We start from the raw sequence: 25,869 nt of genomic DNA on the forward strand, positions 1-25,869 counted from the left end.
CAGAAGTATTTTGGATAAGGGATACTCAACCTGTACTACAATAATGATAAAATAAGAAAAATATAATAAAAAGATACACACACACATAAACATATATACACACACACATATATACATACACACATATACATATGTATGAAGTGAGGCATTAAGTCCGTTTACAGACACCAAGGGAGAGCTGTATTAAGCCTACTAAAGAGCGTTTCTAGCTACCATTTATCAAATACATTCTATAAAATGAAAAGTAAAAAATGATTGGGTGCTATAACAAAAATAAGATCTGGATATTTACTTAACTTCGGTCCCTTCTTTTTACCTAACATATCAGCCAAGTGCGGATAAGTATAAGCAAAAACACAATGCAACAAATACTGTAACTGAGTAGGAGGTACAGGGGTAAAGTGAGAGGTTGTAAAATGAGCCAGCAATGCCTACATCAGGGGCATAAAGCAGGTGTATATACCGAGAGGAAACTGGACGCAGACTGTTCTATATTTACTCACTGCCAGTGCAACAATGAATTTGTCACCAATACAATGAAAAAATTAAAACGGAGAAATCCTGTGGCAATTAAAATTTTGGTTCATTAGGTTTCTTGTCTTTAAACACAGTTCGCACTTTTCTCTTCCTTTGGCAAGGTATCAAATATCTTTAAAAAGACTAGCTATTTTTGACACTTGTTAATTTATACCAGCAGTTTTCACACTAGCTAAACAAAAAACATACAGAGAACTGTATTTAAAATTTAGATCTCCAGTGGCGATCAAGAGCTTAAGGAATAAGCAGCCACCATCTAAGCACACGTCTAAACTGAAGATACAATATAGGAACGCATAAACCGCATCAAGCAGCTTTTCCTTGTAGCTCTGATTTTCTACAGAGCAATTTCTTGCACTTCCTCACCTCAGCAGCCATCTATCATTAGCCCTATATACTGGCTCCCTTCTGTGTTTCTAAGCTGCTGAAGCATTATACACCAATTGTCCAGCAGAGGTCCTCAGTAGAAAGGATTACTGGCCACTGGTATACTTCTTAAATGGCGTGCACTAATCTGATGCAAAGGAGAATTTGGGAAATCTCTAAGTGTGCACTTCATAATCGTGGTTCTACTGAAAAGAATTGGGCAAACTAGTCCAAATAAGCAGAGCGATTAAGGAAGGAAGGGGGAAAAATTAAAAAACAAAAAAACAAAAACAAACAGATGTGTCAAGAAGACAAAAACAGATAAAAATACTTACAATGACATCAAACTTGGAATAAATATCTACAACTTTTCCTAGAATGAAAATAGAAAGGGAAAATAGTGATATTTAAATTATCTGCATTCATTACTAAGATTACTTCTTGATGAGGGTTATAAAGAATGCAAGTTATTTTTACCACCATTCGCAGATATCCCCCAAATTATTTATTATTTACTATGAACATTTATGCCATTATTCTTCGAATAAATACATTTAAATTAGAAAAACAATAATAATACTTTTTAGGTTTTAGGTTTTCGTATTTCGAATATATATATATATATATATATATATATATATATATATATATATATATATATATATATATATATATATATATATATATATATATATATATATAACACACACAGAACGCCGGCACTCGGTCCGCCCCCTGGGCTAACTCGCTGATGAAGGGGTTAAATACCCCGAAACGTTGATTGTTTCACTGCAGTTTTTGCACTAAATTCGTTTGCAGTTTGAAGTCTGAGTGCCGCCTCGTTTTTGATGGATATATACACATATATATATTTTTTATTTTTATTATTGCAATACGTTTATTAAAACAAGGAAGAAATCAGCATCACATACTGTCGTTAACAGAGGTTGAGAAGAGTTATGGTAAATGATTTACAAAAATATGTATGTATAAGATCTCGCTGAAAAGAAGTCAAGCAACCACCAGAAACCGTGCAGACAATAAAAATAAAAAATAAATAAAGTGGGGGACAAGACACTAGAGCAGGGATGGGGAACCTTCGAACCTTCGGCCCCCCAGCTGTTGTTGAACTACACATCCTAGCATGCCCTGCAACATTTTTAGCATGGCCAAATAGCAAAACTGTAGCAAGGCATGCTGGTATGTGTAGTTCAACAGCTGGAGTGCCGAAGGTTCCCCATCCCTGCACTAGAGGTTGGGATAGAAATTCAGGGAAAAGGGAACCCTATATGGGAGAAGGATTAGAAGAGGAACATAAGTTTGGGAGCTTTTGTCCTGTAGAGCTCTACTGAGCCTCTTGCCTGTTTTGTTACCCAATAGAGCAGGCAGTCCTCAAGGCACACCAACAGTGCAGGCTTTCGTGTTATCCAGGCTTCAGCACAAATGGTTAAATCAAAATAACGGCGGTACTAATAAAGTCATCTATGCTCAAGCATGGAACCTGGACTGTTAGTGCGCCTTGAGGCCCAAGGTTGGGAATGCCTGCAATCAAAGGTTAAAGTGAGCTGGAACAGGGCGGAACTGCCAAGTTCCATTTGGAGATGGAACGCAGTTCCGCCTCACCTAACCTAGGGAAATGCCAGGTGCCGACTCTTTCCCCCTTAGCGGCAGCCGGAGCTCACTCCTGAGCTCCAGCTTCTGGCTCAGGCAGTGTGCGGCACTATGGGAAAGACGTCATGACGTCTCTCTCCTAGTTGCGAGGAGCGGGCGCTAGGTGGAGGCTGCGGTTAAGAAGCAGGAGTGGGGCTGGTGAGTATTTTTTTTTTTTTTATTGTGAAAGCAGCGCTTCTAGAGGGGGGAACTGGGGGCATATCTACTGGGGGGGTGGGGGGCGAACAAACTGGAGGCATGACTACTGGGGGCATAACTACGGAGGCATTACTAATGAGAGCACTGCATAGGGGGTACTTAAGGGGCATCACTCCTGGGGACATAAGAGGCACTACTACTGGGGGTGCAAAAAAAATGGAACAAGCCAACCTAGGTTGGAAGGGGCGCTGTGGGTGTGATTCCAATTTGAGGTGTACAGCAGCTGCCTGGATAGGTTAGTTACACCTATATAGAAATACGAACTAAATACAACAACAATAAGGCTGCGCTTAGAGAGATGAATTGTCTGAATACCAAATAAAATTTATTATACTTAAAATCAGTCTATTAGACAATTAAAAATGAATATACACTGTGACGCTGGAGAAATATGTTCAAGCTGAGGTGGTGAGTTGTAGTGGGATGATGAGAGGGCTCACACCTGACGCGTTTCACAGCTACTGCTGCTTTATCCTTTGATAAAGCAGCAGTAGCTGTGAAACGCGTCAGGTGTGAGCACTCTCATCATCCCACTACAATTCACCACCTCAGCTTGGACCACCGTGGACCCTGCAAATTGCTCAATTTGATCCATATCCGCAACTAAGGACTGGACTTTTGTTCATCAAAACGCACAACTGGTGAGGACTTTCCTTAAAACATGCTTCATTATTGGAATTGCTAATCCTCCAGCGTTGGGACATATTTCTCCAGCCCAGGGACTATGCTATAGCCCCAGGATACAATCGGTTCTAAGCATACAGGGTTCCATGGTTAATTTGGAACAAGCTTATGTGTTGTTTAAATGGTGATTAGAGGTTATTCATCACAGTGTATATTCATTTTTAATTGTCTAAGACTGATTTTAAGTATAATAAATTTTATTTGGTATTCAGACAATTCATCTCTCTAAGCGCAGCCTTATTGTTGTTGTATTTAGTTCGTACTACTACTGGGGGCACTGAATAAGGGGCACCAATACTATGGGCTCTACATAAGGGGCACTACCACTACAGTGGATATTGCATAAGATTGTGCTACTATGCAACATAATTTGAATTGGGGACACTATTGGGTGACCACGCCCCCTTCTTTTTGAGGCCACTCCCCTTTTTTGTGGTGCGCGCCATCCCTTTATTTAATTAGCGTTAGTTGGGCGGGGGGGGGGGGGGGGGGAGTTTGGCCGAGTTCCACCACCTCTCTAGGACCACTTTAAGCACTGCCTGCAATAGAGAATACTTCTGCTTACACCTATGCATGTCTAACGGGAGTTTGAGAGCCATCAATAGTCTCAATTGGTTCTGAACAGGTACTTACAAAGTAGTTTTGTGCAATGCCACAAGTAGCCTAATTTTGTCTAAAGATTTAACAGGCAGAGCCACTTTCCATTACTCAAGGAGGTAGCCAATTTGAATGCATATTCCCTGGATAACACACTTATGTTTCTCCCAGATACCAGAGATACTCAGAACACCATTCAAAGCTATGTAATCATCTATCGCTGTGTGCAGCACATCCTTGAGGTTGAATCATTCAGAATAGTTTTGTTAAGCTGCCAGGACCAGTGTCTGGGGGGGGATAACAGAGGGTAACAGTAATAGTACCAAGTTCGGGGCATGGTTAGACCATGTGATTTGACCCATGGAAATACCAGTGTATAACAAACAGTAAATGCCCGTTTTCAAATCAGGAAATATCAGTCCTGGAGTATGGAGTGCGGTGGAAAGCAGAAAGTATAATCTCGAACCTGAGAATGGTGTGGCCTCCAGATATCAACCAACTGGTGATCATGCAGAAGTTGACGCACTCTATGGTGGCTGCATAGTGGGAACTGGGAGAAAGTAGAGGAGCAATCAAGAACAGGGTCTAAAGGCCAATTAAAGTCCCCACCACCAACTGGGGACCCCCTCTCTCAGTAGTTCAAGAAGGCACAGCATCCTGTCCAAAAATTGCAGTTGGAGCAGATTAAGAACAGGTTACCTAAAGTGTATAACTGGCTAAAGATCTTGCATTTAAGCACATGACCTCTACTTTCTTCTAAGGATGTTGTGGGAGACTTCAGTGAGGGGCAAGCGGCAAGAGATTAAATAGCAATGTCTAGGAATTTCTGGAAAGTATCATCATTACATAAAACATAGGGATAATAGTAATAAACTACATTTTGGGAAGGGGTGTAATTTAAAAGGAGTTTCCTGAAGAAAGGCGTCAACCCTATCGGCTTGGAGCACTCTTAACAAGGTTAAATGTTTTTCAGGGCTGTTGAGCCCTTTAACATTAAAGGGAGCACAATCAGGAGTAGGAGGAGCCTTTAGTTCCCATAAATAAAAATGGGCTCAGTCTTTTTGGTGTTGACCTAAGAGGGAACATGGAAGGCAAAAGGGAGGGAGAGAAAAAAAAAATGGAGGAGTTCTGATTATTACAAGTGAAAACAAGAAGAAAACAGTAAAACATCACAGAATACAAAGTCTGCTGTCAGATCAGGTGGGGAATCAGATGGAAATGCGGAAATACCCAACACCGCCTGGACCAACTGAGGATATGGATGAATTTATTCAGTAGCAGACTTATCAGAACATACAGAGGGAATATCACGCAAGGAAGTAAAATAAGCAAACTGAAAATCTAACAGTAGCCTGCATAAACTGTGGTGGAAAGTCTAGATTAGAAACCATATAGCAAAAATGGTTCTACAGTATATAAACATAATGAATGGTAAGGGGTGCAAATCAGTTTGTAGGTAGCCGAAGCTGGGAGACGCTACAAGAAACCAGGAAGTCCACATGTCCAGTGAATTGAATCCGGTAATGGCATCTGTAGAATGTGAAAAAGTAGTGCTTATGTGAAGGGGGAGGCAGAAGGTCCAGTCTAGAGTGAAATTGAGCCCAGTCTACTAAAAGTGGCTTTTGGATCTTCAGACTATCACTGAATTTCTGTAGACTGTCAGGGTCCTGTAGAGAAGCATGGTCACTGTTACAGGAAGCTTGTATACCAAGCTGGAAACCCTATCACAATTTGATATCGGTTTGCTTCAGAAGATCAGTAAGCAGTTTGAGGAGAACTCGTTGTTGAATGGTGCTCCAGATGATTTCGGGAAAGATGTGGATTCTGGTGCCATTGAATTTGATTGCCTCCAGTATCCTAAGGTTCCTAAGTATGCTAAGGTTCTGTTCCCTGATAGTACAATAATGAAGATGACTGAGAATATTTCAAGGAGCTTCGCTTTGGAGACCCCGTGGCTGGAGAGCCCAATATGTATAGTCAAACAGGATAGTGGTATTGGGATCAGCCTCAGTGATTTCACTGAAATGTCCACTTAACAAGGCAATCTATGTCTTTACTGCATCTCTCAGCCTTTTCTCCAGCTCAAGAAAATCCTGTTTGGAGGAAAGGTCTTGCTTAGTTGGCAGAGAGCGGATCTGAGCTAAAATGTCATCTACTTGGGCTTCCAGTCCACCAGCATTGTCTAAGCAGGCAGAGGAAACATTTTTTATTGGACAGTTGAGAAGATGCAGCATTGGAGGGCTGTGTCCTCGGGGGGTATGGACATCAGTAGTCAGGAACTTGAAAAGGTTAGGATGCAAAGAGATGTCACATAAAGCCTTCGCAACTTTATCTGGTATTCCCCAATCAAGTGGGTAAACATTCAGACCTGATCGCATGCTAGGTTTTTACGCTGCGCTGCGATCAGGTCCGAACTGTGCATGCACCGCAATGCGCAGGCGCGTCGTACGGCTACAAAGCGGATCGTTGCTGGGCGATGGATTGTACGAAGAATCCATTCGCACAGCCGATCGCAAGGAGATTGACAGGAAGAAGGCGTTTCTGGGTGTCAACTGACCGTTTTCTGGGAGTGGTTGGAAAAACACAGGCGCGTCCAAGCGTTTGTAGGGCGGGTAACTGATGTCAATTCCGGGCCAGAACAGGCTGAAGTGATCACAGCGTCTGAGTAAGTTCTGAGCTACTCAGAAACTGCACAAAACTTTTTTGTAGTGCTCGGCTGCACATGTGATCGCACACTTGCAAAGCTAAAATATACTCCCCTATAGGCGGCGACTATCTGATTGCAGCGCTACAAAAAATAGCTAGCGGGCGATCAGGTCTGAATGACCCCCATAGCGAAGACAATAAAAGGAAAACCTTTGCATCACAAAACAATGTCCAGGATGGGAAAGATGACAAATTCACCCATAGCGTGTGGGGCGGTCAACTCATAAATCCATGGCGTGGAGATGGCAGTGTGTTCAGATAATTCAAAAGGTAAGAGTATATGGATGAAGGGATAACTCAAAGCAGGTAGAGACCCTTGTATGTTTTGTGATAATAGCCACAGGCCAAAGTTACGGAGTACAAATCTGCTACCTCTAACAGATATAGTAAAGCATCTGTGAATTAAAGTCTGAGGAGAGAGCTGGTGGATATGTCCTGCAGCAGGGAGGAAATAACTTTTTTCAGTGTCCCAAGAGGTGAAGATAACAGCATAGGCTGATTTACAGGGGTGCGATCAGGGAGATCGCCCCTCGTAGCACACTGCCCTGCCCACTTCACTGTTCCTGCAGGCAGCAGAGGTCGCGGGAGCGGCAGTCACTGGCCAGGGCCTGGGCACGCTGGCCACACTAAGCAAAGCAGCCGAGACTGTAAGCTGTCAGCCCGGCCAGCCACTGTAATAGATGGGGTGGCATGGGATTTGTAATTTATTCTTTTACTGCTGAGGCTCTCAGCAGTAAAAGAAACTACAAATCCCATAATGTATTGCTCCCTCCTAAGATGGCCACCGCAGCATGTCCATGGGCTGCGGTGAGGGGCGGTGTTGGGCAGTGGGGGAGCTGGTCTCTGTAGCAGTGACTGTGACACATAGCTCTGGCTGGCTTCATGGTGTATCAGTTTCCTGGATTCACTGCTGGTGATACTCCTGCAACAGGCACTATTGTTAGTTTAGTGTATTTAGGTTTATTGATTCAATAAAAACGGCTTCAATGGATATGGTTCTCTGGGACATGCTTCTGTGTTGCAGTCTTCTCAACAACTGTCCAGTCACACGCAATTAAAACACTCACGGTTGGACTGGCCCACAGGGGTACAGGGAAAACCCCCAGTGGGCCCCCACTACTCGGAGGCCCACCTCCTCCTCTAGGGATCAGGTTCCAAACTGTGTCCTTGGACATTAAACATATATTACCTTATACTGCACAGGAATTTAATGCATTTTCTACAGTGCATTAGTGTTCATAATCTGGTACATTATCATGCATACACTAGGAGTATTTATGGAATACATATATCACAACAGATGGGGTACCGGCATCCCGGCAGCAAGTCCCCTCGCGGGCTCACTGCATTCGCCACGCATCGGGTTTGGTGGCTCGCTTTGCTCACCACAAGTTCTATTCCTACTCGACTGGTGGCGTGGACCCACCAACCACGTAGGAATACCAAGCGTTTGTCGGGATTCCGGGCGTCTGTATTTCACCGGCTGTCGGTATTCCGGTGTTGGTCTCCTGAATGCCGGTATAGTGACTGCATTGCATTCTATCTATCTATCTATCTAGGGGTCCAGCCCATGGACTCGCTAATGGTTGGGCAAATCAGTGTGGTGTCTGACCACACTCACTCTGGAGACTGACCACACTTCTAAACATAGGCCCCTACCACTGCATTACCCCGGTGGGCTCTTGGGGGGACACCATGTGGCATATCATGTGTGACCCCATGTGGCATATAGTGTGTTTGAGGGGACACTGTGTGGCATAGATTGACCAAAAATGTGAGGAGCAGGACTTCATGTGGGAGAAACAATGAGTAATCAACCAGGAGGAGTTATTAATTTTGTAACCAACCCCCTCACCCCCCCTAAAAGTAAAGTCTAGAGCTGCCACTGGATAACAGGCAGCATGTCAGGTTGTTAGCACTCATTATCTGCCCCAATGTCAAGAAGTGTGCATGCAGGAGAAGATGCTGGTCACAGCTGCAGGCTCACAGAATGGCCACAGAGACAGCTGCAGGAGGGGATTAGCACGGGAGCAGGGGCAGCATTGAGGAGTAATGAGGGGCCGCGTAACAGGGAGTCACCGCTGGCAAGGCTCTCCAGCATTTGGTCTGCCAAACTGTAAGGAGGGTTGCAGATGAAGGGGGTCAACGGCTGAGCGGCGCAGTGGTCTGGACAGCAGGATGTGGCAGCTCCAAGAGGCTTAGCAGTGTGGGCCATCACACTGCGGGGAACTACAGCCTCTACTAAAGTCATCCCTCCCAGGTAGTATACTTCCAACTACCCAGTGTCTGTCATGTGGACATTACCGCACTATTAGACACAATGGGGTCAATTCAATTCGGTAACTTATGAATAGCGCCGGGAATTAGCTCCCGACGCTATTCAATTCAGCTGCTAGTTACCCGCAATTGTCGAGAATTCTTCTCTCATCCCCGGGGATGAGAGAAGAAACCCGACAAAAGTGCTTCCTCGCGGCCGGCGCGAGGCTGATTGTGTCGGGAATCAGCCTCGCGCCGGGGAGTTAAGTCGGAGAATGCCCGTTCTCCCGACAATTCAACCTGTTTAGTCGGCGAGAACGGGACATCGCCGACTTAACTGGAGCTGAATTGAATAGCGTCGGGAGCCAATTCCCGGCGCTATTCATAAGTTGCCGGATTGAATTGACCCCAATGAGACATAATCTCAGGTCTGATACACACAATTTCCTGTAGAAATCCAAAAGGCTTTTAGGTGTAGGCCAAATCAGCAGCAAGTGGGCCCACATGACTTTAGGTGTCAGACCCATGAAGTGTGCAAACAGACCATCACCAATACCCATAGTAAGTGACATGAAATGATACTCCCATTCTGTGCAGCAGACCAAACACACGATTTAGCATAACAATGGTCATGCTATTTAATAATACTTTCTATACAATTATAAGCTAGTGCGTAGAACTGGAAAAAAACAAAACAAAAAAAGTCGGTTTATGAAATCTAAATTAAAAATTCCGTTCTATCCACCAGTGCTTCTTTTAAATAAAAAAAACAAAAACTTTTCATTGCAGACTGCAGCCATTGCCATTAAATCAGGACATACAGCAAAACGGGAGAAGGAAACAGGTAACATTTAAAAAGCATAATTTAAAATAAAAAATAAATAAAAATAAATGCAATAATATTTCCGGGAACAAATAAGGAGTATGACATAAGTGATATATGGGATATAAGGTGAAAATGGAAATTTGTGACTTGTGGCTCTAAGTTAACTTAATAAAAAACCATAAGTGAATATTGTCATTATTTTATGCAGTTAACACCACTACTACTAATATTCCTACGTCTACGGATAAGGACTCTGATGTTACCTTACCTGACTCGTCCACAACTGGCAATGCAGAGACTCGTCGCTCTACAAATATATTCAAAGCTTTGATGATGGGAGTGTGGGGGTGTATGAAGGCAATGTTGTGGTATGTACCTATCCCAAGTTCCTCTAAATTTTTCTTCATGAAGGCAGGCTTTGGCATTTCACACACCTGAAACAAGAAACAATGTAAACACTTTATATTGTGATAGAGATCTAGATATAAAAACGAAAATAAAAATCTTAGCAGGTGAGAATGAGATCATGATACAACATTTTTATTGGGACTTTATACATCTGGTCTAATCCTCATGCAGGCCTGGAAACATGCTGTGCTGCACGCCAGTTTTTCATCACACAAATAGGGATTCTCTGGATTCCTATACAATTATTTTCAGGACCTTTCCAAATGGAAAATATCTTATGCTTCTCCTGTATATGTGACCTGCCTAAACTGCCATGGTCAGCGTGAAAAAAAAACAAAAAAACACCTATAAGAGGGGGGGGGGGAACCCAACCCACTGGCAGCTCAATATCTCTGCATGAGATAATTCACGTAACAGAGACAAGTGCTGTCTGTTGTCATGACCAAAGCCGGCCCAAACCAATATGATGCCCTAGGCAACATTTTGGCAGGTGCCCCCTAGCACCACCGCTAGTTCTGCCTCTGACCCTGCACCCCTTTCCCAGCACCATCACCCCTCACCCATAGCAGTCCTCATTTTGGTGTTCCTATCCCCTATATTTTAAATAGGAACAGTGCGCACATTCGGAGCGCAGCCCAAAAAGTTGTGCGTTTTTGCTGGGAAGAGGCACAGCCACATAGTACCCCCAATTCAAATTACGCCACACAGTAGTGCAACTTTAGTCACATTATATCATGCGATAGTGTCCCTTATTCAAGTAGTACCACTTTACCTTATATACACACTACTCCTCACAGTAGTGCCACTTATTCTCATTACACCACACCATATTGCTCTTCATTTACATTAGACCAAACAGTAGTGCCCTTTCTATACGTAATGTATACACAGTAGAGCACCTTATACACATAATGCCACACATTAGTAATGCCTTTATACACATAATACTACACAGTAATGCCCCATACACGACACACATTATTAATATCCTTACAAACATAATGCACCTTACACATTATGACAATCTTTATCAATGCCCTTATACATATGCCGCACATTACTAATGCGGCTTTGGGGCTTATTCACACATTTGCGCAAATATGTGTAACGAAGATCTCTGAATTCTATTATGTGGAATTTATATCTGGTTACGGTTATCATTCAGGGTGCTGGGGGAAACAAATGCCTTTTTTTCTTGCTTATACACATAATGACACACATAATGTCCCTTACACATATGACGCACATTATTAATGAATTTATACATGACCACATAATGCCCACACATATTTCGGACACTATTGCACAACCAATCCACCCGCACACAGCACTCACATGGCTGCTAACACTGTGACCTCTGCCTCTGCTTGGATACAGATGTGTCCTTATACATCTTGCCTCAATACACCATGCAGCAGGAGATGCCTGGCGTGAGTCAGCAAGCAGCTCCCGGCCAGCTCTGCTAATGTTGGGCACCTTTTTTGCAGTCTTATATGCATTGCTCTCCGACTAGGACACACAAGCAGCTTCTGCTGATTAAAATGATATGTGGTATGCCTATATTCTGTCACTGCTGCTGTATCTGCATACGAAATGCTACTTTACAGTGATTTCATGAATACACAGTAATGTAGCATTTCGTATGCAGATACAGCTGCAGATATAGGCACGCTGCACATCATTTTAATCAGCAGAAGCTGCTTGTGCCCCATAGACATTCCAAATGCCCTAGGCATTTGCCTAGTTCGCCTATGCCTAGGGCCGGCTCTGGTCATGACTAGTAAGTGCTATTCACTATGAGATCATGTAACTTATTAGTGATGAGCGGGTTCGGTTCCTCGGAATCCGAACCCGCCCGAACTTCAGCTTTTTTTACACGGATCCGAGCGACTCGGATCTTCCCGCCTTGCTCGGTTAACCCGAGCGCGCCCGAACGTCATCATGACGCTGTCGGATTCTCGCGAGGCTCGGATTCTATCGCGAGACTCGGATTCTATATAAGGAGCCGCGCGTCGCCGCCATTTTACACGTGCATTGAGATTGATAGTGAGAGGACGTGGCTGGCGTCCTCTCCGTTTAGAGAAGAAATAGATAGGAGAGTGAGAGTGAGACAGTGACACTTCATTTACTGGAGCTTAGGAGGAGTACTCAGACAGAGAGTGCAGAATTTTGCTGATAGTATTAGTTAGTTATACTAGTGACTGACCAGTGACCACCAGTGCAGTTTTATATTATTTAATATAATCCGTTCTCTGCCTGAAAAAACGATACACAGTGACTCAGTCACATACCATATCTGTGCTCAGCCCAGTGTGCTGCTGCATCATCTATGTATAATATCTGACTGTGCTCACACAGCTTAATTGTGGGGGAGACTGGGGAGCAGTTAGGTTATAGCAGGAGCCAGGAGTACATATTAAAATTAAACAGTGCACACTTTTTTTCTGCAGGAGTGCCACTGCCAGTGTGACTGACCAGTGACCTGACCACCAGTATATAGTATACTATATTGTATTGTGAATGTCTGCCTGTAAAAGTTAAACACACGTCGTGTGACTTGTGTGGTGTTTTTTTATTCTATAAAATAAAAAACTCATTCTGCTGACAGACAGTGTCCAGCAGGTCCGTCATTATATAATATATACCTGTCCGGCTGCAGTAGTGATATATATATATATTTTTTATATCATTATTTATCATCCAGTCGCAGCAGACACAGTACGGTAGTTCACGGCTGTAGCTACCTCTGTGTCGGCACTCGGCAGTCCATCCATAATTGTATACCACCTACCCGTGGTTTTTTTTTCTTTCTTCTTTATACATACATACTACATCTCTTTATCAACCAGTCTATATTAGCAGCAGACAGTACGGTAGTCCACGGCTGTAGCTACCTCTGTGTCGGCACTCGGCAGTCCGTCCATAATTGTATACCACCTACCCGTGGTTTTTTTTTCTTCTTTATACATACTACATCTCTTTATCAACCAGTCTATATTAGCAGCAGACACAGTACGGTAGTCCACGGCTGTAGCTACCTCTGTGTTGGCACTCGGCAGTCCGTCCATAATTGTATACCACCTACCCGTGGTTTTTTTTTTCTTTCTTCTTTATACATACATACATACTACATCTCATTATCATCCAGTCTATATTAGCAGCAGACACAGTACAGTACAATAGTCCACGGCTGTAGCTACCTCTGTGTCGGCACTCGGCAGTCCATCCATAATTGTATACTAGTATCCATCCATCTCCATTGTTTACCTGAGGTGCCTTTTAGTTGTGCCTATTAAAATATGGAGAACAAAAATGTTGAGGTTCCAAAATTAGGGAAAGATCAAGATCCACTTCGTGCTGAAGCTGCTGCCACTAGTCATGGCCGAGACGATGAAATGCCAGCAACGTCGTCTGCCAAGGCCGATGCCCAATGTCATAGTACAGAGCATGTCAAATCCAAAACACCAAATATCAGTAAAAAAAGGACTCCAAAACCTAAAATAAAATTGTCGGAGGAGAAGCGTAAACTTGCCAATATGCCATTTACCACACGGAGTGGCAAGGAACGGCTGAGGCCCTGGCCTATGTTCATGGCTAGTGGTTCAGCTTCACATGAGGATGGAGGCACTCAGCCTCTCGCTAGAAAAATGAAAAGACTCAAGCTGGCAAAAGCAGTAGCACCGCAAAGAACTGTGCGTTCTTCGAAATCCCAAATCCACAAGGAGAGTCCAATTGTGTCGGTTGCGATGCCTGACCTTCCCAACACTGGACGTGAAGAGCATGCGCCTTCCACCATTTGCACGCCCCCTGCAAGTGCTGGAAGGAGCACCCGCAGTCCAGTTCCTGATAGTCAGATTGAAGATGTCAGTGTTGAAGTACACCAGGATGAGGAGGATATGGGTGTTGCTGGCGCTGGGGAGGAAATTGACCAGGAGGATTCCGATGGTGAGGTGGTTTGTTTAAGTCAGGCACCCGGGGAGACACCTGTTGTCCGTAGGAGGAATATGGCCGTTGACATGCCTGGTGAAAATACCAAAAAAATCAGCTCTTCAGTGTGGAGGTATTTCAACAGAAATGCGGACAACAGGTGTCAAGCCGTGTGTTCCCTTTGTCAAGCTGTAATAAGTAGGGGTAAGGACGTTAACCACCTCGGAACATCCTCCCTTATACGTCACCTGCAGCGCATTCATAATAAGTCAGTGACAAGTTCAAAAACTTTGGGTGACAGCGGAAGCAGTCCACTGACCAGTAAATCCCTTCCTCTTGTAACCAAGCTCACGCAAATCACCCCACCAACTCCCTCAGTGTCAATTTCCTCCTTCCCCAGGAATGCCAATAGTCCTGCAGGCCATGTCACTGGCAATTCTGACGATTCCTCTCCTGCCTGGGATTCCTCCGATGCATCCTTGCGTGTAACGCCTACTGCTGCTGGCGCTGCTGTTGTTGCTGCTGGGAGTCGATGGTCATCCCAGAGGGGAAGTCGTAAGACCACTTTTACTACTTCCACCAAGCAATTGACTGTCCAACAGTCCTTTGCGAGGAAGATGAAATATCACAGCAGTCATCCTACAGCAAAGCGGATAACTGAGGCCTTGGCATCCTGGGTGGTGAGAAACGTGGTTCCGGTATCCATCATTACTGCAGAGCCAACTAGAGACTTGTTGGAGGTACTGTGTCCCCGGTACCAAATACCATCTAGGTTCCATTTCTCTAGGCAGGCGATACCGAAAATGTACACAGACCTCAGAAAAAGAGTCACCAGTGTCCTAAAAAATGCAGCTGTACCCAATGTCCACTTAACCACGGACATGTGGACAAGTGGAGCAGGGCAGGGTCAGGACTATATGACTGTGACAGCCCACTGGGTAGATGTATGGACTCCCGCCGCAAGAACAGCAGCGGCGGCACCAGTAGCAGCATCTCGCAAACGCCAACTCTTTCCTAGGCAGGCTACGCTTTGTATCACCGGTTTCCAGAATACGCACACAGCTGAAAACCTCTTACGGCAACTGAGGAAGATCATCGCGGAATGGCTTACCCCAATTGGACTCTCCTGTGGATTTGTGGCATCGGACAACGCCAGCAATATTGTGTGTGCATTAAATATGGGCAAATTCCAGCACGTCCCATGTTTTGCACATACCTTGAATTTGGTGGTGCAGAATTTTTTAAAAAACGACAGGGGCGTGCAAGAGATGCTGTCGGTGGCCAGAAGAATTGCGGGACACTTTCGGCGTACAGGCACCACGTACAGAAGACTGGAGCACCACCAAAAACTACTGAACCTGCCCTGCCATCATCTGAAGCAAGAAGTGGTAACGAGGTGGAATTCAACCCTCTATATGCTTCAGAGGTTGGAGGAGCAGCAAAAGGCCATTCAAGCCTATACAATTGAGCACGATATAGGAGGTGGAATGCACCTGTCTCAAGCGCAGTGGAGAATGATTTCAACGTTGTGCAAGGTTCTGATGCCCTTTGAACTTGCCACACGTGAAGTCAGTTCAGACACTGCCAGCCTGAGTCAGGTCATTCCCCTCATCAGGCTTTTGCAGAAGAAGCTGGAGACATTGAAGGAGGAGCTAACACGGAGCGATTCCGCTAGGCATGTGGGACTTGTGGATGGAGCCCTTAATTCGCTTAACAAGGATTCACGGGTGGTCAATCTGTTGAAATCAGAGCACTACATTTTGGCCACCATGCTCGATCCTAGATTTAAAGCCTACCTTGGATCTCTCTTTCCGGCAGACACAAGTCTGCTGGGGTTGAAAGACCTGCTGGTGAGAAAATTGTCAAGTCAAGCGGAACGCGACCTGTCAACATCTCCTCCTTCACATTCTCCCGCAACTGGGGGTGCGAGGAAAAGGCTCAGAATTCCGAGCCCACCCGCTGGCGGTGATGCAGGGCAGTCTGGAGCGACTGCTGATGCTGACATCTGGTCCGGACTGAAGGACCTGACAACGATTACGGACATGTCGTCTACTGTCACTGCATATGATTCTCTCAACATTGAAAGAATGGTGGAGGATTATATGAGTGACCGCATCCAAGTAGGCACGTCACATAGTCCGTACTTATACTGGCAGGAAAAAGAGGCAATTTGGAGGCCCTTGCACAAACTGGCTTTATTCTACCTAAGTTGCCCTCCCACAAGTGTGTACTCCGAAAGAGTGTTTAGTGCCGCCGCTCACCTTGTCAGCAATCGGCGTACGAGGTTACATCCAGAAAATGTGGAGAAGATGATGTTCATTAAAATGAATTATAATCAATTCCTCCGCGGAGACATTGACCAGCAGCAATTGCCTCCACAAAGTACACAGGGAGCTGAGATGGTGGATTCCAGTGGGGACGAATTGATAATCTGTGAGGAGGGGGATGTACACGGTGATATATCGGAGGATGATGATGAGGTGGACATCTTGCCTCTGTAGAGCCAGTTTGTGCAAGGAGAGATTAATTGCTTCTTTTTTGGGGGGGGGTCCAAACCAACCCGTCATATCAGTCACAGTCGTGTGGCAGACCCTGTCACTGAAATGATGGGTTGGTTAAAGTGTGCATGTCCTGTTTATACAACATAAGGGTGGGTGGGAGGGCCCAAGGACAATTCCATCTTGCACCTCTTTTTTCTTTTCTTTTTCTTTGCGTCATGTGCTGTTTGGGGAGGGTTTTTTGGAAGGGCCATCCTGCGTGACACTGCAGTGACACTCCTAGATGGGCCCGGTGTTTGTGTCGGCCACTAGGGTCGCTTATCTTACTCACACAGCGACCTCGGTGCAAATTTTAGGACTAAAAATAATATTGTGAGGTGTGAGGTATTCAGAATAGACTGAAAATGAGTGTAAATTATGGTTTTTGAGGTTAATAATACTTTGGGATCAAAATGACCCCCAAATTCTATGATTTAAGCTGTTTTTTAGGGTTTTTTGAAAAAAACACCCGAATCCAAAACACACCCGAATCCGACAAAAAAAATTCGGTGAGGTTTTGCCAAAACGCAGTCGAACCCAAAACACGGCCGCGGAACCGAACCCAAAACCAAAACCCGAAAAATTTCCGGCGCTCATCTCTATAACTTATTAGAGTAATGTAATTTCAAGACCTGAAGTTTTGTGCATCTCTGTTGCTCTTATAATACAGATGTGTCCTCCTATATCCTTGCTGTGATGTTAAACAGTTCTTCTAGTCATGCTGTGGGGTGACTTGTTAGCACAGAGCGTCTTTTTGTTTGACTATTTGCGATCTACGTAGCGTTTATATGTGAATAGGCTGCACATGCAGCTTATACTGATTAAAATGATGAGGCATGCCGATATTGTATGTGCAACTGCGGCTGTATCTGCATATGGAATAGGAAAACACTAACGTAGCATTTTGTATGTACAGTAGAAACAGCCACAGACGCACACAGAATATAGGCATGCAGCATATCATTGTAAACAGTATACACTGCTCGTGCGTCCTAGTCACATAGTGATGCGAATAAGATGCATTTTGGCCAAAAAATAAAAAAAACAAAAAATAAGATTTTACTTACCGATAAATCTATTTCTCGTAGTCCGGAGTGGATGCTGGGACTCCGTAAGGACCATGGGGAATAGCGGCTCCGCAGGAGACAGGGCACAAAATAAAAGCTTGAGATATCAGGTGGTGTGCACTGGCTCCTCCCCCTATGACCCTCCTCCAAGCCAGTTAGGATACTGTGCCCGGACGAGCGTACATAATAAGGAAGGATATTGAATCCCGGGTAAGACTCATACCAGCCACACCAATCACACCGTACAACTCGTGATCTGAACCCAGTTAACAGTATGATAAATTTAAAGGAGCCTCTGAAAGGATGGCTCAACAATAATAACCCGAATTTTTTGTAACAATAACTATATACAAGTATTGCAGACAATCCGCACTAGGGATGGGCGCCCAGCATCCACTACGGACTACGAGAAATAGATTTATCGGTAAGTAAAATCTTATTTTCTCTAACGTCCTAAGTGGATGCTGGGACTCCGTAAGGACCATGGGGATTATACCAAAGCTCCCAAACGGGCGGGAGAGTGCGGATGACTCTGCAGCACCGAATGAGAGAACTCCAGGTCCTCCTCAGCCAGGGTATCAAATTTGTAGAATTTAGCAAACGTGTTTGCCCCTGACCAAGTAGCTGCTCGGCAAAGTTGTAAAGCAGAGACCCCTCGGGCAGCCGCCCAAGATGAGCCCACTTTCCTTGTGGAATGGGCTTTTACTGATTTTGGCTGTGGCAATCCTGCCACGGAATGTGCAAGCTGAATTGTACTACAAATCCAACGAGCAATCGTCTGCTTTGAAGTAGGAGCACCCAGCTTGTTGGGTGCATACAGGATAAACAGCGAGTCAGTTTTCCTGACTCCAGCCGTCCTGGAAACATATATTTTCAAGGCCCTGACAACGTCCAGCAACTTAGAGTCCTCTAAGTCCCTAGTAGCCGCAGGTACCACAATAGGTTGGTTCATGTGAAATGCAGAAACCACCTTAGGTAGAAATTGAGGACGAGTCCTCAATTCCGCCCTGTCAGAATGAAAATTTAGGTAAGGGCTTTTACATGATAAAGCCGCCAATTCTGACACACGCCTAGCTGAAGCCAACAGCATCGACACCTTCCACGTGAGATATTTTAAATCTACCGTAGACAATGGTTCAAACCAGTGTGATTTTAGAAATCTCAACACAACATTGAGATCCCAAGGTGCCACTGGAGGCACAAAAGGAGGCTGTATGTGCAGCACCCCTTTCACAAATGTCTGAACTTCAGGTACTGAAGCCAGTTCTTTCTGGAAGAATATCGACAGGGCCGAAATTTGAACCTTAATGGACCCTAATTTTAGGCCCATAGACAGTCCTGTTTGCAGGAAATGCAAGAAACGACCCAGTTGAAATTCCTGTGTAGGGGCCTTCTTGGCCTCACACCACGCAACATATTTACGCCAAATGCGGTGATAATGTTTTGCGGTTACTTCCTTTCTGGCTTTTACCAGAGTAGGGATGACTTCTTCTGGAATGCCCTTGTCCTTCAGGATCCGGCGTTCAACCGCCATGCCGTCAAACGCAGCCGCGGTAAGTCTTGGAACAGACAAGGCCCCTGCAGTAGCAGGTCCTGTCTTAGAGGTAGAGGCCACGGTTCGTCCGTGAGCATCTCTTGAAGTTCCGGGTACCAAGACCTTCTTGGCCAATCCAGAACCACGAGTATAGTTCTTACTCCTCTCCTTCTTATGATTCTCAATACTTTCGGTATGAGGGGCAGAGGAGGGAATACATACACTGACTGGTACACCCACGGCGTTACCAGAGCGTCCACTGCTATTGCCTGAGGGTCCCTTGACCTGGTGCAATATCTGTCCAGTTTTTTGTTTAGACGTGACGCCATCATGTCCACCTTTGGTCTTTCCCAACGGTTTACAATTTGGTGGAAGACTTCTGGGTGAAGTCCCCACTCTCCCGGGTGAAGGTCGTGTCTGCTGAGGAAGACTGCTTCCCAGTTGTCCACTCCCGGAATGAACACTGCTGACAGTGCTATCACATGATTTTCCGCCCAGCGAAGAATACTTGCAGTTTCTGTTGAATTAAGGCATTGTAAATGGCCCTTAGTTCTAGAATGTTTATATGAAGAGATGTTTCCATGCTTGACCACAAGCCCTGGAAATTCCTTCCCTGTGTGACTGCTCCCCAGCCTCTCAGGCTGGCATCCGTGGTTACCAGGATCCAATCCTGAATGCCAAATCTGCGGCCCTCTAGTAGATGAGCCCTCTGAAGCCACCACAGGAGAGACACCCTTGTCCTTGGCGACAGGGTTATCCGTTGATGCATCTGAAGATGCGATCCGGACCATTTTCCCAGTAGATCCCACTGAAAAGTTCTTGCATGGAATCTTCCGAATGGAATCGCTTCGTAAGAAGCCACCATTTTTCCCAGGACCCTTGTGCACTGATGCACTGAGACCTGTCCTGGTTTTAGGAGGTTCCTGACTAGCTCGGATAACTCCCTGGCCTTCTCCTCCGGGAGAAACACCTTCTTCTGGACTGTGTCCAGAATCATTCCTAAGAACAGTAGACGTGTCGTTGGAATCAGCTGCGATTTTGGAATATTTAGAATCCATCCGTGCTGACTTAGCACTACCTGAGATAGTGCCACTCCGACTTCTAACTGTTCCTTGGTTCTTGCCCTTATCAGGAGATCGTCCAAGTAAGGGATAATTAAAATGCCTTTTCTTCGTAGAAGAATCATCATTTCGGCCATTACCTTGGTAAAGACCTGAGGCGCCGTGGACAATCCAAACGGCAGCGTCTGAAACTGATAATGACAGTTTTGTACTACAAACCTGAGGTACCCTTGGTGAGAAGGATATATTGGGACGTGGAGATAAGCATCCTTGATGTCCAGCGACACCATATAGTCCCCCTCTTCCAGGTTCGCTATCACCGCTCTGAGTGACTTCATCTTGAATTTGAACCTTTTTATGTAAGTGTTCAAAGATTTTAGATTTAATATTGGTCTCACCGAGCCGTCCGGCTTCGGTACCACAAATAGTGTGGAATAATACCCCTTCCCCTGTTGTAAGAGGGGTACCTTGATTATCACCTGCTGGGAGTACAGCTTGTGAATGGCTTCCAGAACTGCCTCCCTGTCGGAGGGAGACTTTGGTAAAGCAGACTTCAGGAACCGATGAGGAGGAAACGCCTCGAATTCCAGTTTGTACCCCTGTGATACTACCTGTAGAATCCAGGGATCCACTTGCGAGTGAGCCCACTGCGCGTTGAAATACTTGAGACGGGCCCCCACCGTGTCTGAGTCTGCTTGTAAAGCCCCAGCGTCATGCTGAAGACTTGGCAGAAGCAGGGGAGGGCTTCTGCTCCTGGGAAGCGGCTGCATGGTGCTGCCTTTTTCCTCTTCCTCTGCCCTTGGGCAGAAAAGAGTGACCTTTTGCTCGCTTGAACTTATGGGAACGAAAGGACTGAGTTTGAAAAGACTGTCTTTTTCTGTTGATGTGAAGTAACCTGGGGTAAAAAGGTGGATTTTCCAGCCGTTGCCGTGGCCACCAGGTCTGTTAGACCAGCCCCAAATAACTCCTCCCCCTTATACGGCAAAACTTCCATGTGCCGTTTGGAATCTGCGTCCCCTGACCACTGTCTGGTCCATAATGCTCTTCTGGCAGAGATGGACATTGCGCTTACTCTTGATGCCAGGGTACAAATATCCCTCTGCGCATCACGCATATATAGCAATGCATCCTTTAAATGTTCTATAGTTAACAGAATATTGTCCCTATCCAGGGTATCAATATTCTCAGTCAGGGAATCCGCCCATGCGACTCCAGCACTGCACATCCAGGCTGATGCGATTGCTGGTCGCAGTATAACACCAGTATGTGTGTATATACTTTTCAGGATATTTTCCAGCCTCCTATCAGCTGGTTCTTTGAGGGTGGCCGTATCAGGGGACGGTAACGCTACTTGTTTAGATAAACGTGTGAGCGCCTTATCTACCCTAGGGGGTGTTTCCCACCGTGCCCTAACCTCTGGCGGGAAAGGGTATAGTGCTAATAACTTATTAGAAATTAGATGTTTTTTATCGGGGGAAACCCACGCTTTATCACACACCTCATTTATTTCCTCAGACTCAGGAAAACTATTGGCAGTTTTTTCACACCCCACATAATACCCGCCTTTGAGGTATTTGTAGTGTCAGAAAGGTTCAATGCCTCTTTCATTGCCGTGATCATGTAACGTGTGGCCCTACTGGACATTACGTTTGTCTCGTCACCGTCGACACTAGATTCAGTATCTGTATCTGGATCCGTGTCGACCCACTGAGGTAGCGGCCGTTTTAGGGCCCCTGAGGGTGTCTGAGACGCCTGAACAGGCACTAATTGATTTGCCGGCTTTCTCATGTCGTCAACAGTTTTTTGTAAATTGCTGACATTATCACTTAATTGCTTAAACACAATCATCCAGTCAGGTGTCGACTCCCTAGGGGGTGACATCACTAACACAGGCAACTGCTCCGCCTCCACCTCATTTTCCTCCTCATACATGTCGACACACGCGTACCGACACACAGCACACACACCGGGAATGCTCTGATAGAGGACAGGACCCCACTTAGCCCTTTGGAGAGACAGAGGGAGAGTCTGCCAGCACACACCCAGCGCTATATATATACAGGGATAACCTTATATAAGTGTTAATCCCTTATAGCTGCTGTTAATCTAGTTATTTGCTGCCAAAATGCCCCCCCTTCTCTTTTTTACCCTGAATCAGATGCAGTACTGCAGGGGAGAATCAGGGAGCCGTCCTTCCAGCGGAGCTGTGAGGGAATAATGGCGCCAGTGTGCTGAGGAGATAGGCCCAGCCCCTTCACGACGTCCTTAACTCCCGCTTTTTTGTGTAAAATGGCAGGGGAAAAAATACATCCATATAGCCCTGGAGCTATATGTGATGTATTCCTTTTGCCAGCTAAGGTATATGTGTGTTATATTGCGTCTCAGGGCGCTCCCCCCCAGCGCCCTGCACCCTCAGTGACCGGAGTGTGAAGTGTGCTGAGAGCAATGGCGCACAGCTGCGGTGCTGTGCGCTACCTTAGTCTTGAAGACAGGATGTCTTCTGCCGCCGCTTTCACCGGACCTTCGTCTCTTCTGGCTCTGTAAGGGGGACGGCGGCGCGGCTCCGGTGACCCATCCAGGCTGAACCTGTGATCGTCCCTCTGGAGCTAACGTCCAGTAGCCTAAGAAGCCCAATCCACTCTGCACTCAGGTGAGTTCGCTTCTTCTCCCCTTAGTCCCACGATGCAGTGAGCCTGTTGCCAGCAGGACTCACTGAAAATAAAAAAAAAACCTAACTAAACTTTTATTCTAAGCAGCTCTGGAGAGCTACCTAGTTTGCACCCTTCTCGGCCGGGCACAAAAATCTAACCGGCTTGGAGGAGGGTCATAGGGGGAGGAGCCAGTGCACACCACCTGATATCTCAAGCTTTTATTTTGTGCCCTGTCTCCTGCGGAGCCGCTATTCCCCATGGTCCTTACGGAGTCCCAGCATCCACTTAGGACGTTAGAGAAACAAAAACAAAAAAACACAACACGACCTCGACGTTAGCAGAGCTGCAGGGAGCTGCCGACTGACTCATGCCAAACATCTCCAGCTGCATGGCATACTGAGGCAAGATGTATGAGAACACATCTGTACAATTCCAGACTGCTCTGGCACCAAGCAGAACAGTAACTGTGACTGAGTGAATGCTGGGAGCTGTAATTTAAGCACAGCTGATGACTGTGCTATAAATAATTCTTCTCTATTTAAAAACCAGGCAATCACTATTTCTTACAATGGCAATTACCCACAAGAAACAGTTATTTTATAACAGTTTTATATGCCATAATAATCCTATGTCAGATATGTCAGGATATTCAACATGAGAATACTGGGAATGGAGAGTCTATAGATGTTCTTCATCACTCCTTTCTGCTTATAAACATTCAACAGGCAAGCTCGTACCATCTGTAACCTGCAGGTGATGAGATGCCAGCAGTAACGGTCACATGACCTAATCCCTGTCAAAGTCAGAAAAAAATGTCTCAATGCACGTTGCCATATTTGCACCGCACACTGGTCCGTGCTGCGCATGCGTATGCTCTCCCGTGGAAGCGCATACCCGCAATAGCGTGCACTCGCACGCGCAGTATGCGCATTTACGGTAGAGTTTATGTGATCGTAGCGTGCGACTCATTAGTTACAAATGTTCACAATTAATGTAGTTTATAGATCATGATCCCTTTGATAGTTTCTGTAAGTTTGGTTAAAGTACAATGTCCCAGAGCTGAGGAATCCCTCTTTGCATCGTACGAAGGGTCTAACAGGAATCATATTGCAGTGTTTGGTACCCATCGGAAGAGTATTTAATTAGCAATATTCCGGTGTTGGTTTGGAGCGTATTAATCGCTCGTGCGAATAGTTATGGACATAAGAAGTTTATGTCCATTTCTATGATTTACACATACTCAGGTATGCGGCGGGAAACCCAGTTTCCCACCCACCTGAGCTGTTGGAAATCGTCACAGCCCACCTGTATGAATCACCCTATGACCTTTTGTTATGATGCAGGGCCGAATTCCTTCGGCCAATGGACAATGGGATTGTAGGGACTAGGAGATTGCATTGTGTGTGGGGCATAAATAGGCAGGCCGACCATATCCAAACTCACTCTCTCATCAACGGTTATCTGCTGATAATCGGGAGCTGGATATCGAGGCGCTGGCGATCATACCCTTTGTGCGTAAGTTCTCTTCATAATCATTGTCTTTCTGCGAGCCAATTTCTCTCTCTCTCTCTCTATCTCTCTCTCTCCTCTTTTCTCTTAAATACCTTATAGTATTATAGTATGGTATTGTATTTCATTTAGGTCAGCGTAGTATTGTCTTATTGTATTTATTGTTTAGTTCTGTGGTTAGGAGGTCTCTGTTATATTGTAGCGTATCATATGTACTGTTATCCCCTTTTACAAGTATATTAGATATAATACAGTTAATAGGCTTTGGAAACCTAAACCAGTATCAGTGTATTTACTATAGTGTTAAGTGTTCACTTGAGCGTCGGTGACGCTCAATCAGCTTTGTAGTTAGTCAGGTTACACAAGGTTGCATTTACACCCTGTACTCACATTAAGGTATTCTGTGTGTTTCATCGGTATAAGGTTTAACATAAAGGTATAGTGTTGTGAGCGTCTGCATCGCTGGTGACCTCCTCGTGGTCTCTAGCGTACGCTACGTTACAGCGAATCTTTCCCCTAGACATAACCAATAACGTGTCCTGTGATCCCTGGGCCGTGAGCGAACGTGACGCCTGAACGTCTCGCCTACGGCTGAGCGATCGTTACGCAACTAGCGTACCATTACGGTACTTCTTAAGTAAACAGCGTACAGTGTTCTTAGCTTCATAAAGGGTTGTTTATACGACAAAGGAATTTAGCATTGTCAATTGCGGGCTCGTCCTATACTTCTCACATCTGCACTAGGTAGATCAGCAGACATTATCCCTCCAGCAAAGGGTGGGAGGTTGTCTCACAGTGCTGACGGGATAAGCGTCTGCTTCGCTTAGATAAAGGGTGCTGAAGGAACCCGGTAACCGGAAGTAAGAACAAAACGCTTGTGTCTTTTTAAAACTGTTTATTTTTCTTTTGTCTTGCGTACGCATACATACCTGCATTTCTTTTCACTTGTGTATTTCATTTTTCGTATATCACTATTCCTGTTTGCCAAATTTTATAGTTGATAGAAAGTGCTAAAAAGAGATTTGCTGTTATTTAATAGTAGAGGTGATAGTTAAAGTATAGAACAAACACACGGTTTGTCTGAGATACAAGGCAGTCAGTGTGGATTGGGGTAGATGATCAGGGATCATTTACATTGATAAAAATATATTGTGTTATGGTGGATCCTTTGCATTGCGTACACGTGTCGCTAACAAAGACTAGCGTACGCAATCCAAAGGCAGACGCACGCAGCGTTCATTACGCAACGTAGCGTCCGGTTACGCTCACGTAGCTCAAGTCACGAAAAAGTTGAATTAGCGCAAAGCGATAATTAGCGCAAGGCGATAATTAAC

General features: G+C 45.2%; 1 protein-coding gene across 8 annotated transcripts in view; it reads right to left on the bottom strand.

Annotated features, from left to right (window-relative positions):
- The window catches only part of PRKAG2 (protein kinase AMP-activated non-catalytic subunit gamma 2), a 656,600-nt gene that overhangs the window by 4,322 nt on the left and 626,409 nt on the right, over positions 1-25,869 (bottom strand). For all 8 annotated transcript variants that reach the window (XM_063921848.1, XM_063921849.1, XM_063921850.1 and 5 more), the window contains 2 exons: positions 10,110-10,275; positions 1,239-1,276 (listed from right to left, as the gene is read on the bottom strand). In XM_063921848.1, the coding sequence (XP_063777918.1) occupies positions 1,239-1,276; positions 10,110-10,275 (204 nt within the window). The remainder of the gene's footprint in view (positions 1-1,238; positions 1,277-10,109; positions 10,276-25,869) is intronic.

Source organism: Pseudophryne corroboree, chromosome 5 (assembly GCF_028390025.1).
Source record: "Pseudophryne corroboree isolate aPseCor3 chromosome 5, aPseCor3.hap2, whole genome shotgun sequence".
Classification (NCBI taxonomy): Eukaryota; Metazoa; Chordata; class Amphibia; order Anura; family Myobatrachidae; genus Pseudophryne; species Pseudophryne corroboree.